Raw genomic sequence first — 15,674 nt, 5'->3', positions numbered from 1 at the left:
ATTGCAAAGAGCAAATGCAGTAAAAATGTGAAACATACATATTCAGTGTCTTGTACTTAGATCACTAAATGCAGTGATGTCTAACTTTACTGTAGTTCTCAAATGGCTATGCAAATAGTACACAGTGATGTCTTGATCATTTTCAGGAAGTGTCACCAAAATCAGACTTTTTTTCATTGAAAAAAATTTACAGCCTAAACCAGGGATGGGCAAACTCGATCCTGGAGGGCCGGTGTTCTGCATAGTTTTGCACCAACCCTAATCAAACACACCTGCTTGTAGCTTTCTAGTGATCTTGAAGACACTAATTAGGGTGTTCAGGTGTGTTTGATTAGTGTTGGAGCAAAACTCTGGAGGGACACCGGCCCTCGAGGATCGAGTTTGCCCATGCCTGGACTAAACCTTCATAATGAAAACATGATAAAGCCATTTGACTTGTACATAAACAATGGTGTCAGGACTTTTCATCATGATAACACTGGCATTTTCATTGACATGAACACTTGCTTTTGAGGAATGAGCTCTCAATTTTGAGCAAGTGACACACTTTTGCAGGTTATTAACTTGGTTTTGCAGTTTGTACTTATTGTTTTGAAAAATGCATTAACTGTTGTGCAAATGTAAATAGTGTTGTGAGAAATGCACCAAAGCGACCAAAATTGTAAATATTAGTTTACTGCTTATTTTTTTAGGTGAAAATTGTTTCAGCGTAAACCCTACAATTTTTTTTTGTGTGTACACAATCAAAGGGGAAAGGCCTTTTGTAAAAAAACAGTTAAAATGAAAAAAAATTATATTTATTTTAAAATTGAAATAGTTTGAATAAAAAGTGCATAATGTTTGACTTTGATTAGTTGATCTTTTGGTTAATTATTGGTTATAATTGTAATGTCTCCTAAAACAATAATATTTTAATATTGTGTATTTGACTTTTTGTTTATCTAATACTTTTACAACTAACTGCCCCTTATAATCTCAATTAGGCCTATAAAATCCCAGAATATAATTGATGATATCTCTTTTAATTTCTGATGGTTAAAGAAATATGTTTCTCATTACACAGTGTTTAATAACCAAGTAAAATAAACCAAGTAGTCTGACTTCATAATAGTTTCTCAGTCTCAGGCAACTTGCACGTTTACATTTCCCATTTTGAGAAAGTGCACTGAATGTAAACGGCAGCAGATGGCGCAAGAGCTCTACTTAACATGCAGCTCTGTGACGCTAGAAGAGCTTCATTGACAAATTCAGTCTTTATGAAACAGACATTTTAGCAACAACAGACCAATCTAAAAACCATAGAAAACGATCAATTACGTAATTGTCACGTTGTAATATTTCATCTCCACAGAGAAAATACCACAATTTGATCTTATCCAGGATACATTTTATGCTTATATTTATACCTGCTTGTATTCATACCAGTGTCTTTTATTTATTAACATATTGCTGTTTTTATTGATTTTAAATCTTTATAACAAAAACAACGAGTTTTTTCCCCCACAGCATTACAAAAGAATAAACAAAAACAACGGGAAAGTATAGACACAAATACGCACATATACAAAAACTAATCAATAAAATTAAATATAAAATATTCAATTCTAAAATATTTAATATGATAAAATATTAAATATTAAAAATAATAAAAATAAATACAAATAAAATAGCTTCCTATAACAAAACATGTCCACCATTTTCACATCTTATCTCATCAGAAAAAAAATAAATAAATAAATAAATATTAAATAAATAAATAAATAAATAAAATGGTTTTTCAAAAACCTTACATTTCTCCTCCAGTGACAAATTTAATACCATTTTCTTAAGCCACCTCTCTACTCTTGGATTAATTTATTGCTGATTTAATGTGTCTTTAGATTGTGTGGCACATGTGCATTGAAAAGCGCGGGATTATGTGATTGATCAGATGACTGAACTCCTCCTTTTCTTCAAGCGGTTTCTGCCCACTAACTCCTGGTCAAACAGCAAACCTTCACATATCATCATTCATTCATCACCGGCTCTCCATCTAACTCAAGGTCTTCCCTCTATTTGAAATAGCCACGAGCACTGCTTTCCACTAATCTAGGACTTGACGTTTTGACGTCACCGAGGACAATTTTTGCATATTCATTGATTAATAGAGTTGATTGACATGTGAACGTATTTACAGTAGGCTACATTTCATAATTTCTTTTTTTTGGAGGGGACGGTCAGACAAAGAGGAGACTTCTAACTGAGATTCCTCTTGCAGCTCTTCTTGAGGAATCTTCATAATGGGATTACTGTTATATATATTTATATGTGTTTTTTGTTTGACACGCGCCAATGTGGAGCAGCAGACCGCTGAGAATACAGACAACCGCGCAACCCTAGAAGATGAGATGGACAATCAAGAAAATATACTCACACAGGTTATTGTTCTTGATTTTTTCAAAACTAATTATTGCATGAACATATGAGTTATTGTTATTATTATCAATGGAAAGTGGAAGGATAATTATATTTTAGGCTAATAATATATATATATATATATATATATATATATATATATATATATATATATATATATATATATATATATATATATATATATATATATAAAATAATTGATGATTACTGTTATTATGATTATGATTATTTTTGTTGTTCGCTTGATTTTTATATAAATGTATAATGTATATATAATTGTTAATACAAGTAACAATTCTCTATATATAACAAAAACAATACTCTGTTAATAATAACAATTAATAATAGTTAATAATTATTAACAAATTACAAATTAATAATAAGAATAATAACAATTTATGTTATTAATAATATAGTAATAATAAATATTAGTATTATTATTAATATTGTTGCTGTTGTGCTTGATTTTATATAAATGTATAATGTAATGTATATTCTAAATTATATAATAATTATTTTAATAATAACAACAATTCATGTTATTAATAATATAAAAATAGAATAATACAATTTTTTTATTATCATTATTATTGTGCTTGATTTTCATAGAAATGATAATATAAATGTTATATTTAAGCGATTATTTGCATAACAACATTAGCAAAGGTTTAGATTTAAAAAAAAACAGAGATAAAAAAATTGTTAATAACAATTTTTATAATAATAACAATGAAGGTAATAACAGTAAGAATATTATTGTTATTGTCATTGTTGTTATTAATCTTATTATTATTTATTTATAGATGTTGTTGTTCTTCTTTTTTATATTAATATTGTTATAATTATTATACATTGATTATTATGTTGTTGTATTTAAAAAACACTTTTATTAAAATTAAAGTTGATTATTTTGTTCTCTTTATAAATAACGATTTAATTGTTGACTCTCACAGCTGATTGGGGACTATGATAAAGTGAAGACTCTGTCTGAGGGCTCAGACTGTCAGTGTAAGTGTGTAGTCAGGCCCCTGAGCAGGAGTGCATGTAAGCGTATTGAAGAAGGCCAAGCCAAAACCGAGGACTTCTACACGGTGGAGACGGTCACTGCAGGACCAAACTGCAAAAAGTGTGCCTGCATTGCCCCTCCATCTGCCCTGAACCCATGCGAGGGAGACTTCAGGTTTAAGAAGCTGCAAGAGGCAGGACGAGATGATATCAAGGTAAAGCCAAGACATAGCATGGAATATTATGTTGATATATGTAAATTAGGCAACATTATACTTTAAATAACTTTTATTAATCATATCTCATGCTTATGATCTGATGAGACAGTACACCCAAAAGTGGTTCCAAAATAAATTTACATTCTGTCTTATGTTGAATACAAAAGAAGATACTTTGAAGAATGTTCGAAACTGATAGCAATTATTGTAGGACAATAAATATTATGGAAGTTAATGGCTTCTAACAGTATTCTTAAAATAATCTTCTTTGGTTTTCAACAAAAGACAGAAACTCAAACAGCTTAGAACAGGTAAATAATAATAAAAAATAATGACAGAATAAATTTTTTTTTTTAAATGTGATCACTGAGTAACTTTAAATATCTATTGTAAATAAAATTATTATCTGTCTTGATTGATCTTTCAGCTCTCAACCATAATGAACCTGCTTGAGGGATCGTTCTATGGGATGGATTTGTTAAAACTTCACTCGCTCACAACAAAACTTCTGGAACGTGTCGATCATATAGAAAAAGTGAGTGCAATACTAACAAAGGTGACATGGATTAAATAAATCTAAAATTACATGCAAAATATGGTGAATACTGAGTGGCAAGAAGGTCGCTGGTTCGAATCGCGGATGGACCAGTTGGCATTTCTGTGTGGAGTTTGCATGTTCGCCCTATATTCCTGTGGGTTTTCTCTGGGTGCTCTGATTTCCCCCACAGACTAAGGACATGTGGTATAGGTGAGTTGAATAAACTAAATTGGCAGTAGTGTATGGGTGTGTGTGTTTCCCAGTACTGGGTTGCAGCTGGAAGGAGATCTGCTGTGTAAAACATATGCTGGATAAGTTGGCGGTTCATTCCTCTGTGGCGACCCCTGATGAATAGCCAGAGGAAAATGAATGAATAAATAAATAAATGAATGGGTGAATATTGGATCAATAATTGGCTATGTTTATGTAAAACTTAAATAGCACAATTAAACTTAATAAAATAATATATTGTACTACATTTTTAGTTTATTTTAAATTATTTGGGTTAGGGTTAGCCCTAACCCTAACCCTAACCCTAACCCAATGTCTTGACCCCGAATAAGCAAAATAAGCAAAACCCAAAAGTGTGGGTCAAAGTATTAAAGGAACACACTTTATTTTGAAAAGACTCATTTTACAACTCCCCTAGAGTTAAACAGTTAAGTTAAAAAAAATTTTGATCCATTCAGCTGATTTCTGGGTCTGACGGCAGCACTTTTAGCTTAGCTTAGCATAAATCATTGAATTGAATTAGACCACTAGCATCTCTCTTAAAAAAAATTATTTAAAGCATGCTTCTTCTGTAGTTACATTGTGTACTAAGACCGACTGAAAATTAAAAGTTTTTAATGTCCATATGACTAGGAACTATACTCTAATTTTGGTGTAATAATCAATGAACTTTTCTCCTGTACCCTTGGTGCAGCAGGTGCAAAGTGGAATGCTCTTTTAAGATTTTAAGTGACAATTAATATTAGTATTTTGAGGGATGCACTGTGATCCTTAAGTATTGTGTTAAAATAATTATTGTAATAAATGTATTCAAATGAGAATAGAGTAACCACTAAATAAACAAGATTTTCTGTAATAGTGTTTAACTGTATGCACATGGAAAAAAAACTCCTTTTTCACTTGAGCACAATAACAGGAAAGCAAATCCCGTCATGGTACATTAGGAAAAAAAATAACAGGGTGTCTCATTATTTATTTTTGATTATACTGTGCCCTGAAACAACAATGTGCTTTTTATGGACTTTTCAGTATTACTCTGGCAATAGAAATCAATGTCTGCTTTCAAATGTCACAACTGGACAAAGGGGAATTGGGTTCAGGTGGTTGGGCGGAACTGCCACCCATGGTCCTCTATTGTGTTTGCATTCTCCTTACAGTCGTTTTCCGGAAACCTGACAAAGGAGAAAGTGGGCATGAAAGGTGAAAAGGGGCAGGGGAAAGGGGCCCGCTCCAACCAAAGACAGGAGAAAAAGAAACGTCTCAGTGTGCTGGAGCCTTCACTGCAGAAGAACGCAGCAGCGGCTTTCACTCACACTGAGGTACAGATGCAATATATTATAGTACAGTCCTTTAGAAGGGTCTTAAAGGGAGTGTTCACCCAAACATGAAAATTTGTTCTTAATTAACTCACCTTCGGCTGTCCAAGATGTAGGTGACATTTCTTTAGTAGGACATTAAAGAAATATGCACCCAAAAAGAAAATAAACAGATAATTTTCTCACCCTTAAGAGATTTACTTCACCCTCAGTGTATATGACATCTTTACATAGAACGATACAGTTAGAATAGTTTAAATGTTATCCTGGCTTTTCTATGCTGCATATTGTGTGTTGGTTAGTGGCAATTTTCATTGATACATCATTGTTAATGCATGTCTTATAAAGCAGATCAATGTGTTTTTATAGCTTAAATATTTAAAATTGTTTTTAAATTATTAACTCAAATCACTCTGACGGAAGTCAAACTATTTCAAATTTCTATTGTTTAGACTCAAATGACTTTTGGCGGACAACTTCCAACATTTTAGACAGCTAGTTTTCATATTTGATGAACTGATTTCATATTTGGTGACATTCAGTGGGGCAAATAAGTGTCAAGCACGTCACCATTTTTTCTCAGAAAACATATTTTCAAAGGTGCTGTTGACTTGACATTTTCACTGGATGTTGTTAACAATGGAAGAAATCCATTCATGCAAAGAAAACAAAACTAATTAGTTCATAAATTAAGTTATGTGTAATAAAATAAAATGATGCAGGGAAAAAAGTATTGAACACATGAAGGAAGGGAGGTGTAGAAAGGCAGTGAAAGCCCAGACAGCAGCTGAAATCTCTCAGTAGTTATTCAACAACCCTCTGCCCTTCGTTATTGTAAATTAAAATTAGCTGCTAAAATTAAAAGAAAAATTAAAATGAAAATTAAAAGACTGCTTCAGTCCAACATCTGCTCACCAGGATGATGAAGATGATACCAGAGCGGACATTTCAGCAGGACAATGGTCCAAAACAAAACTCAAATCAAGCTGTAGAATGGCCCAGCCAATTATCTGATTTGAATCCAATAAAAATCTGATTTGATAGACAAGATCCACAGAACCATCGAGATTTTTGCACTCTGTGGAAATCAGTGAAAAAAAATCACTCCTGAGCAGTGTATGTAACGTTATGTTCCATATAAGAGGCGTCTTTAAGCTGCCCTGACCAAAAAAGCCTTTCATGTAAAGTATTAAATACATTTCAGTAGTTTGTGTCATTTCATTGTTATTACAAAAAAGTAATTTTTCAGATGGTTTTTGTTTTGTTTAATTTTTATGTTTGAATTGTTTGGGTTTTTACCTAAATTTTATTTAATTCCATGTCAACAGCTCTTGCAAATGCAGTAGTTCACAGCTACAGTATGCAACTTTTCCACAGTGTACTCAAGTCAATAATATCCCACAAATTGCCCCTTATTTCATGCAGGAGATTTATACAACCACAAAAGGGGGTGGCTTGGAAAAAGACAATTAATGCTGCTTAGCTGATGCCAGAATTATCTGTCTAATCACATACATTTGAGTAGATGATAATTTAACAGACAATTTGTTCCTGGCCAGAGGAAATACGAGGAGAAGTTTGTTGGGAATCAGGGCCCCAGCAAGCCTGTGCTGAAGAAAAGCAAATCTGAGGGTCAGGAGGAGCAACATAAAGCTTCAAAGACCAAAGCAGATCCCAAGAACATGAGCCTCAGGAGCATGACCTTCTACAAAGCCAACACAATGGAGGACAGTGAGGGGGAAGAGCGCAGTGAGTGTCTGACACCACATTTTTATGTGATTATAGTAAAAAAATATAAACAAAATGTCATTGTTGATAGTCATTCATTATTATTACCATGTTAAGATTTATTTTATTTTATACATAGGCATTTCAAAAAATTTGTCCCAAGCATTAACTACACCAGTTTTGGGATAAATGGGTTCAAGGCTGTACTTAGGGTCTGTTTACACTTGGTCACTTCATGTGTTTTTTTTTTCTGATCGGATTTCTGAAAAGTACAGGTGTAAATGTCATACATTTATATATCCAGTCACTCAAATAACTTCAGGGGATAGTCTGGGATGCATTACTAATGAAACTGAACCAGTCTAAATGCATCTGGTTGTTGAAACTACATATGTAATTTTTTCTGTCCCAAAATGTAAAATAAAATAAATAAACAAAAAAATAAACAAAAAAAAATAAAATAAAATAATAATAATATTTTCTTACATTTATATAGTGCTTTTTTCTTACACCAAAATCGCAGATTGCTGCATTGGAAAGTACAAGCTTGGTGAACTCTGATTTGCGAAATTGCATCACATGATTGTGTGAGACCAATCGAAGATCAAAACATGACCTCTCTGGACAGGAATTTAAAACATGGACCAATCGCTCGGTTTTTCAATGTCTAATTATCTTATTTAATCCTGCCCCTTTTCGGAGTGCCACACTACAGAGTATGTGTCAGAGTGTCCGGATTATTGTCAGCTGCTGTAGGAGTTGATGGGCACCAGGGAGTTCTGGGAGTTGTAGTTTGTTCAGCAGTAATCTAAAATAGAGAAAACTCTACTGCCGATTGCAACAAACTAAGTACAGGAGATAACACCACTGGCAATCACAACACTATAGGGGTGGTTAGGAGACAGGGGCCAGCTGGCAAATTTGGCCAGGATACCGGGGTTCCACACATACTCTTTTCAAAGTAATCCTGGGACTTTTAATGACCACAGAGAGTCAGAATCTTGGTTTAATTGTTCATCTGAAAGATGGTGCTCACTGAAAAAGTATAGTGTCCCCATCACTATACTATACTGGTCCATCCGCATATTTTATTTAGTTTATAATGACAGTAATCACAGAGCCAACCTTGTGTGATGATGTTTTACTGGAACACGAGTGAAGTACAAAGCCTGTGGCAGCCTACATAAAAAATATTTGTATGCCGAGTAAGATTCCTCCGTTCATTCATTTTCTTTCGACTTAGTCCCTTTATTCAGGGGTCACCACAGCGTAATGAACCGCAGACTATTCCAGTATATGTTTTATACAGTGGATGCCCTTCCAGTCCCAACCCAGCACTGGGAAACACCCATATAATCACACATTCACACACATACACTACGGACAATTTTGCCTACCCAATTCACCTATGGCGCATTTCTTTGGACTGTGGGGGTAACCGGAGCACCCGGAGGAAACCCACGTGAACACGGGGAGAACATGCAAACTCCACACAGAAATGCCAACTGACACAGCCCCTCAATGTCCAGACTAGGGGTGCCCTAACTGCTCCTGGAGACCTACCTTCCTGCAGAGTTCAGCTTCAACCCTGATCAAAAACAACTAAATCAACTAAAGGCACAGTCACACAAGAGATTGTGCTTGCGAATTTCTGTCGTACGGCGCTGCGAAAAGGGGCAGGATAATACAATATGATTAGACATTGAGAAAAGCGAGCGATTGCTCCATATTTTTAATTTCTATACAAAGTGGTCACCTTTTGATCTTCTATTGGTCAAACTCAATCACATGATGCAATTTCGCAGGTCAGAAGTTCAGAAGCTTCACCAAGAACACAGCGTGATGCAAAACTTGATGCAAGAACTTGCGTTTCCCGTCTGCCGCAGTTGCATGCATATGAATTGAAGTCTATGAGGCCACAGCTATGTAATCACAGCTTAAGTAGGATCCGAAGGAACACTTGGTAATTAAAGACAGGTGCGCTTGACCAAGGTTGCAGCTGAGCTCTGCTGGAAGGTAGATCTCCAGGAACAGGATTGGTCTAGACTATGAGTACTGTGATTGACATGTTCAAATGAAATGTTGCAGTGGATTTATTTCAGAAAATGTTCATTTTATTTTAATATTAATGAAGAAAACCAGAAAACTGTGGTAAAGTTAAACTAAGTTTTTTTTCAGTAGGTGCCACAGTTGCACATGAGGTTGTGAGTGGAGATGAATCAGTGGATTTAATAATTGAAGATCAGCTCCATAAGCAAGAGCCGACTACACCTGTTACAACGCCTGGAGCTGCTGTGACAGTGACTCAGTCCCCCATGATCAACCTCATTCCACAGAACCTTACTACTGCACGCATGTCAAATGTGACAAAGCAAACTGAAGGACAGACTGTTCAAGCCATGATGTCAAGCACAATAACAACAGCAGGGCCAACCGCGCCAACCTCTACGACTTCAACTAGCACAATGACATCAAGCACTAACACAACAACCATCGCCACTCCTCTTGCGGAGCCAAAACAGCTGGCCAGTGTTACAATACCTATAAAGAAGTCCAAACTTAGCTGGGATGAAGTTACGACTCAAACAAGCACAACAACTCCAAAGAAAACCAAAGACCATGGTAAGCTTTATTCCAGATAATGGTTTAGAAGAATTTTTTTATGAGATCAGAAAGGCTGGATGCCCTGCGATTCATAAATTTTGATTTTCACCAGCATGGACCACACCACACTTTGAAGCAGTCTTCATTGTAGAGATGAAAAGGGATGGCAGAGGAGGGATGGTAAAGGAACAGTGGGCTGAAGGGGAATGGAAGTAAGAGAATGATGAACGAGTAGGTAGGTTGATTGGGCATCCTACGATGATTCCCAGAGACTCAAATTGGGGGTACTGTCTCTGTAATATATTGGTAGAATCCGCCCAAATCAACCTAGAAGAGAAGAGAGGGTTATAAGGATTGTTGGAAATAAGGAAATAGAGGAAGGGTGGGTTTGAGAGAATGAGATGAACGGTGCTAGAGGGCTGATCTGCCTTAAACAAATTTAGGTGATTGGATAAGGAGGTGAGGCGTGGTCCTGCTCCTGTTAACATGTCAACTCCATTTGTTGTCTACAGGGATCTGCAAGGACACATTATCAAGCATTTCTGATCCTGTTACCCACAACAAATATGGCAAAAATGAAGGCGCTTGGATGAAAGACCCCAAAGGCAATGGAAAAGTTGTTTATGTGACGGACTACTACTATGGGAACCAGCTTCTAGAATTCCGTGACATTGACATCTTTAAACAAGGTACATCAGACTTTAAAATAGAAACTGCAGCAATTAGCTGGTCTATTGTTTAAAGTACTGCATACTGTATATAGGGAGGAGCCACCATCGATTATACTTGTTGGTCCGGCACATGCCGCAGATGCTTATCTGGATTGAGGTGTGGAGACTTTCAGAGGCCAAAGTAACACCCTGAACTTTTCATCATGTCTTTCAACCATTTTGTAAACAATGTGTGTTGTGTGGCAGTGTGCATTATCCTGCTGAAGGAGAGAGCTGCCCATCCCAGGATATATCCATTTTCTTACATAGCATGAAGTCTTTATAAATGTAAACATACAGCTGCCCTTATACTTTTGGAAGAGTGTCCCTTGAAACAAGTGGTGGGCAGAACGAGGATTCATGAAACACTGAAACAGTCGAAGCAAATGTGTCGAAGCTTCAATACATTTTGAAACCCGTCTCTAGTGACCCCTAATGGTCATTTCTATGTATTGCTCTGGAACAGCTTCAGCAAAGAAACAGTTAAGCAAATTGATGTATTAAACCCCACGTAGTAAAATTCAGGTTTCAATTGATTTAGTGGAGCGGTGAGAGTTCCAGACTAGCATGCAGAGATAAGGGGTTCGAATTCAAGATGATGCAGTTATAAATATTAGATTGTAAATGCTCTATTCTTGTAACGTGTTTTGTTTTAACATTGATTTGACATCCAAATGAACACTTTGTGAATAAAGGTGTCTTGTTTTTGGCCATAAAACATAAAGTAACATTATTAAAATACATCAAGTCATAATTTCAGAGTATTTGTACAAGACAGGATTCAAACTCAGGCCATTTGCAGCACAGTTACTCTGCACATGCACAGCCCACTAGGCTACATGAGAGAGGATTTCCCACCCTGTCAGTCAAACACAGATTTGCTAGGTCTCGAAACGCTTCTGCAATGACAGATGCTTTGAATTGTTTAGTCACGTGACCTGGGACCTCATGTACGAAGACTTGCGTTGAATTCATACTAAAACAAAGCTGTAAATGTGCTTACGCAGTAAAAAATTCGGATGTATAAAAAAACTGCGTACGCGGAATCCCACACATATTCTGTTTGTACATCCAAATTAATGTGAAATTGAATGCGCGCAAAACCCCTCCTTGCCTCCTCCCCCTAATAAATATGGCAATGACTCTACTTTGGCAAAAGCAAATGAAAAAGCAATGGCAAAAGCAAGCAAGAAGAGAAACTTTGAACAGAATGTGAATTGGAGGTGCTCCTTTCGGAGGTAGACAGGAGAAAACGGTGTTATTTGCAAGTTTGTCCTCCAGAATCAATAACAAAAGAAAAAAAAATAGAGTGGGTGAGTTTAGCTGACGCAGTTTACGCAGTTTTTTAGGCAGTGGGGTCTGAACATCGCACTGTGAGTGCATTAAAAAAGAAATGGTCCAATGTAAAGGTGTAAAATTTTGTAGTGTCTATTTAGGCTAAGTACAAATAGCACACCTCGTTGGAATGAGCTAGTTGAGTGTCAATTACATTGGGAAAACCAGCGATCGCTGCAAATTGCGCTTTAATGTTTGGCTGGTCAACTGCATGGTACAGAAACTATATATACCTGTTAGACATGCGGATGATCCCGTCCCATACAGCTGCCATTGCACAGCTCAAAGATACTTTGTAGTGTGTAACTTAACATAATTGCCTCTAGGAGTCGCCAATGGAAATGAAACAAACACACGCAAGAAATGCACGTACGCCAGACATGAAGTTGGCGTGGACCAACGCACATTCTCAAACGTGAGTGTGAAATCTGGCGTATGCAAAGTTTATGTGCGTATGCAGCGTTGATACATGAGGCCCCTGGTATTTCAAAACACTTTAGTCACGTAACCTGGGTGTTTCGAATCACCTTAATCATGTGACCTGGGTGTTTCGAATCGTGCTTTGGTGCAGTGTTTCGAAACACTTGTGCTTCGGGATCTCGACACTGTGTCGAAACATCAGTTTTATGTCAACATCCGTACTTGGAACTGGATCATCATTAAACTTATGACATTTGTATTATGATGAAAATATGACATTTTTTTCTTTTCTTTTTCTCATAGGGCAGATCAGCAACTCCTACAAGCTCCCCTATAACTGGATTGGCACCGGCCATGTCGTCTACAGTGGCTCTTTCTTCTATAATAGAGCTTTTTCTCGTGATATAATCAGGTTTGATCTTCGTCTCCGGTATGTTGCAGCCTGGACCACCCTTCATGATGCAATATTAGAGGAGGAGGAGGCCCCCTGGTCTTGGGGAGGACATTCAGACATTGACTTCAGTGTGGATGAGAGTGGGTTATGGTTGGTGTACCCAGCTCTGGATGACGAGGGGTTCCATCAGGAGGTGATCATTCTGAGCAAACTCCGTGCCTCTGACTTACAGAAAGAGAAGAGCTGGAGGACAGGTCTGAGGAGAAACTACTATGGAAACTGCTTTGTCATTTGCGGTGTTTTATATGCTGTTGACAGTTTTGAGCGCACGCATGCCAACATTTCTTATGCATTCGACACACACACACATACTCAAATGATTCCTCGACTCCCTTTTATAAATAACTATACCTACACCACACAGATTGACTATAACCCTAAGGAACGAATGCTTTATGCTTGGGACAATGGCCATCAAGTGACCTATGATGTAATATTTGCTTATTAAGTAAAGTTCATTTATAGACTAATTTCGAGAGGATCACGTGCTTATGACTGATCACAGCTGGTCCCGCATTAGCCAATTCATGATTCGCCAATCAGACAATTAGCACAGTTATTAGCACTGGTGCCTCACAGCAAGAATGTCACTTTTTCTAGTCTTTACCAAGCCAGTCGACATTTCTGTGCAAAGTTCACATGTTCTCCCCGTGTTCACGTGGGTTTCCCCCGGTCCCCTGGTTTCCTCCCACCATCCAAAAACACATGACTTAAGTTAATTGTCTAATCCAAATCGGCACCATAGATGTGCTTCTAGTAAGTAGTTATCTCTTCATAGCAATCCCTAAGTGTTCATTGGCTACAAACAGCAGGGATCTACCTGAGCTCAAACTCCCCTCTCCCCCTGCAAATGGCAGGGAGCCCCACGCTCGAGGATCTTATGAGCTAAGGGCTCTCTCCTGGGACAACATGCCAAACACGCTTTATAATCAATCGTCAGCTAAGTGTGAAATCTCGAACTGTAATTTAATCTAACACTTTATTAAAGTACTGCTTGCAGCACTTACTGTTTGTAAAAAATAGTCAATGGATTATGTGTCTAAGTGGGTTGTAGATCAGTCTACGTGACAAATATTGTTTATGGATATTTTACCATGCCTTATTTTTTGTCTGTTGCATGTTTTTTGTATTTGCTTTCATTTTTTGTTATTTTTTCTCAAAAGGGTAAAATGATAATTTAGGTTTTCATGACAAGGTTCTCACTGCTTATGTAATGTGTACTGTACTGTATATAATGTAATTTAAAATGAATCTAACCTAAATCTAAAAATAAAGAAAACTCTTCTATTTCATAGCCTCAGTAAAAAGTTTATCTGAAACATCATTTTAACTTTCACTTTTTTAGCCATTCTGAATCCAACCACCCCCAGCTTACTTTTTCCAAAATTCTCTTATATTATTATTATTTAAGGTGCAGTAGGTGCCCTGCCAAAATGCTAACTAGTTAGCATAATAGCTTTGAAACGCAGTCCCACCCCAGCCACCCAAAGCCATGCCTCCTGAAAGACGAATGCGCACTCGACAGCAGACAACCCACTAGTTCATGTCATTTGCCAGTTAGAAATGTAGTTAGTGGTTAGCAGGCAGAGTGCAGGAATTACACTTATTACTGAGCCATACTTACATGCTATTTCAGACTGAATGTTCAAAGTAGCATGGTAAACAATATGGGGAGCACTTCAAAGGTTGCCATTGTTCAAAATGAACCAATGTGAATATAAAAGCATCTTCACCTCAGTAAAGCAGGCTAGGCGGAATAGCACTATTTCCTTATGTTTTTTTGTTAAAAAAAACCGCATGTACGTACTAATGGCGAATTTAGCTGAACAGATGCGCAGATGTACAAATCTACATTTGTAGACAGACAGTTTGGGTTAATCAGAATTATGGTAAATTTCAGCCTGACAATAATTAATTGGATGAACATTTTTTTTGTTTTATGCCTAACCCAGAATATAAAAATACATATAAATACATTTAGATCATTTACTTGAATCATTACTATTGGAATTTAAAGAGATTTTCAACCAGCACAACAAAAAAAGTTTCTAAGGACAATCACTGAACCTTTAACAGTTACAGATTTGTAAAAAAAATATTTGAGAAAAATAATCAGATCATTTTAAGACCATGTTGACAAAAATATGTTAATTAGGATTTCTGAAAAACGTGCAAATACATTTGACAAAGAGAATGTCAAAAGAGGAGGTGAGGCTTTACCTTTTTTATTCTTTTTTTTTTTTTTGGATAATTTTATTAGAAGATGCATTTATCCAAAGCAAGTTAAACATGTCAACACAGACATGGGGCAGTGGGCTGCCCAGGGAGCAGTTTGGGGTTCGATGCCTTGATCAGTATGTATTAGAGTCAAAGTATAAGAGCTCAGAGTCATAGAGTACAACAACTACCATGGAAGTGAAATTGAGAATGGGTAATTGATTAAACGTGAAGTATGTAAGTTTGACACCCAGTGGTTGAACTAGGTGTTGCATTCCTGGATCAGAACAAATGCAAGTGAAGGTTGCCTGATTGAGGACCAAGGAGCAAGTCTGACAATCAAGCCTAAAGGCTACTTTAATTCATGTTCAAACTAAAACGGCACACAATAGAAGGAATATTTTCCCTATTAAATGGAGATTTTGTTATTTGTCCAAATTGCTTATGGCTGCAAATCTTTTAATGTTAGCGTGTTTTTAGGAC

General features: G+C 36.4%; 1 protein-coding gene across 2 annotated transcripts; it reads left to right on the top strand.

The window, feature by feature from the left end:
* Nucleotides 1–2,001: 2,001 nt before the first annotated feature.
* Nucleotides 2,002–14,261, top strand: olfml2bb (olfactomedin-like 2Bb). Of its 2 annotated transcripts, none has more exons than XM_056473972.1 (8): nt 2,002–2,417; nt 3,369–3,635; nt 4,066–4,173; nt 5,565–5,726; nt 7,283–7,472; nt 9,633–10,073; nt 10,568–10,744; nt 12,824–14,261. In XM_056473972.1, the coding sequence occupies exons 1-8, from the start codon at nt 2,280–2,282 to the stop codon at nt 13,420–13,422; spliced, it is 2,082 nt and encodes a 693-aa protein (XP_056329947.1). In that variant the 5' UTR covers nt 2,002–2,279; the 3' UTR covers nt 13,423–14,261. The 2 variants fall into 2 exon arrangements, with proteins under 2 accessions (XP_056329947.1, XP_056329940.1); XM_056473965.1 differs by having other exon boundaries at nt 9,630–10,073.
* The last annotated feature ends 1,413 nt before the right edge of the window (nt 14,262–15,674 follow it).

Source organism: Danio aesculapii, chromosome 2 (assembly GCF_903798145.1).
Source record: "Danio aesculapii chromosome 2, fDanAes4.1, whole genome shotgun sequence".
NCBI classification, from domain to species: Eukaryota; Metazoa; Chordata; class Actinopteri; order Cypriniformes; family Danionidae; genus Danio; species Danio aesculapii.
Note: the sequence above shows the minus strand (reverse complement) of the source record. Positions and strands in the feature narration are given on the sequence as shown.